General features: G+C 35.3%; 1 protein-coding gene across 1 annotated transcript; it reads left to right on the top strand.

Moving 5' to 3' along the window:
* Positions 1–454: 454 nt before the first annotated feature.
* Positions 455–1,315, top strand: LOC149544822 (histone H2B.2-like). Its single transcript, XM_089795401.1, has one exon. It carries the CDS (start codon positions 527–529, stop codon positions 947–949), a length of 423 nt encoding a protein of 140 aa, XP_089651527.1. The 5' UTR covers positions 455–526; the 3' UTR covers positions 950–1,315.
* Positions 1,316–2,423: the final 1,108 nt, after the last annotated feature.

Raw genomic sequence — 2,423 nt, forward strand, 5'->3', positions numbered from 1 at the left:
TATAAGAACACACCAATCTCTCATATAAAAAGCTTCCTATATAATTTATTGTTGTTATACAAACTATAGATACAATCTTTCAAATCTCCAAGAAAATTATGAGAGAGCATTCAAATTTCTTTAAATTTTAAAAATTTCAATCCTATAAAGATTATGGAGGGCATTACATAAGAATCTTGTCCACTACCTACCCAATAACTAAACTAATGCCATAAATTGACCTTAACATCCCGCTTCAAAAAGGTATAATTCAAAGAGAGATGTAGAAGACCGCTTTCAAAATTTGAACGAAGCGCCATTTTGGACGGCTCACATTCACCGTAATCGAACTCCACACTAACGGCCGAGATTGCACCCGCAATATGAATCCGTGGCAAAAGATATCGACTAATAGAAGGACAAACAGATTTCTCTATTTAAAAGACCAGAGTCAAATTCTCATTCACCAAGTCCATCTGCGCCGTTTTCATCACATCGAGAGTATATTTCCAAGTTATTACTGTGAATTTGCCGATCAAGATCGTCCATGGCACCCAAGGGAGAGAAGAAGCCAGTGGCTGAGAAGAAGCCGATTGCTGAGAAATCCCCTGCACCTGCTAAAAAGGCTCCCAAGGCTGAAAAGAAGCTGCCAAAGGAAGGAGACAAGAAGGGGAAGAAGAAGCATAAGAAGAGCATTGAGACCTACAAGATCTACATCTTCAAGGTTCTCAAGCAGGTGCACCCTGACATTGGAGTCTCCAGCAAGGCCATGGGGATCATGAACAGCTTCATCAATGATATCTTTGAGAAGCTGGCCAGTGAATCCTCCAGACTGGCTCGCTACAACAAGAAGCCTACCATTACGTCCAGGGAGATTCAGACAGCTGTGAGGCTTGTTCTTCCCGGGGAGCTTGCAAAGCATGCTGTTTCTGAGGGAACTAAGGCTGTTACAAAGTTTACCAGCGCTTAGGGTTTTCCTGGCAGGGTGTTTTTTGATTCAAATGGTGTCTTTAGACACCACTTATGGTGCGAGGATCTGTGTTATGAGCTATTTTCTTGGTTTCCTACTTTTGCTATTAGGGTTTGATTAGTGATTACTGATCTGTGAAGTTGGCTTTTTCTAGGAAGTTTAGTTTATGCGAAACAATCTTATGTCCAATTGATATTGTTCCAAAGGTTTGATTAGTTGTAGGGAGACAATGGGGAGAAGTAACAATGTAAATATGCTGTTGAATTTCATAGCTATATGATCTTCAATGGCGGAAATTATTTTATGTAAATGACTAGTGCTATTATATTTTCAAATCTATAAGGTTCAGTTCCTTGTATTTCCGAATTTTGATTGTGTCTAAATTTTTCCATGAATTTATGGATTACATTGGGTGATCTATCTTTCAAGATGAAAGAGAACAAGATCTGGTTGCATGCAAATGATATATTAATTCTCACAGGTATGCATATCATAGTGATAAATATGGAAATTGAAATGTAGAAGTGATGCCCTGGCGGATTTGGCGTAGGAATGGCTAATTACCATGCAAGAATTTTATGATAGGTTCGTTTGTAGAGATGTGGATTATGGTAAATTTAAATAGGATTTTAATGTGGATATTGTAAACATGGATGGATTTTTTGAAGCATCATTGTAAAAACTATACATGTGAATTGCTTAAATGGAAGAGACGAGCCGTCCAATATGACACATATTATCTATATATGTAACTGCGCAGACGAACAATGTTAAATATATGTTTAAAATTTTAGAAAAGAATTTCTTAACAGAAATATTGTTTTAATAACTCAGATTAACAGACATATTGTAAATTTGGTTCCGAAGAGAAGGATTGTAAATATGATTTCGAACTGATTATACTCTTGATTCTAAATAGAGAGATTGTAAGTATGATTTTGAACTGATTATAGTTTTGATTCTGAACTGATATATATCACATTTTCTATTCAGTATAGAGATTGCCATTTAGGTTTTCAGCAGCTAAAATTTGAATCTGAAGAGATGAAGATCGTTAATCAATGGTTCGATTGAAGAAGGCAGTCATAAAATAATTCTGTAACTGAACACCATTATAATTTAATAATAATTGAACAGGCTATCTATTAATGATCAGAATGTCGTGAAAAGTAAGCAGATAAAATCAGTATTTGTACAAAGATATAACTTTGAAATTTGAAGTATTTTTAGAGTTGTCTGATTATGTAACATTCTCGTCTTGGTAATTTGTACACAGATAGCTCATCTTTACATGAGCAAATGTGTATTCATTTGTTCTGCCATTGTTGATCTTTTGAGCTACTTTGTGGCTACAAAATGTCTTGATGAATGCATTTAAAAATATTTGAGTCGTCTCATAATAAAAAGATGGGCTTCTAAACTTTCTCGGAGGTGAAATTGCGAAAAGATGAAAGGTAGATCATTGTAATTGATA

The sequence above is a fragment of the Cupressus sempervirens genome, chromosome 8 (genome assembly GCF_028749045.1).
Source record: "Cupressus sempervirens isolate cs-2001-9-10 chromosome 8, ASM2874904v1, whole genome shotgun sequence".
In the NCBI taxonomy this organism is placed as follows: domain Eukaryota; kingdom Viridiplantae; phylum Streptophyta; class Pinopsida; order Cupressales; family Cupressaceae; genus Cupressus; species Cupressus sempervirens.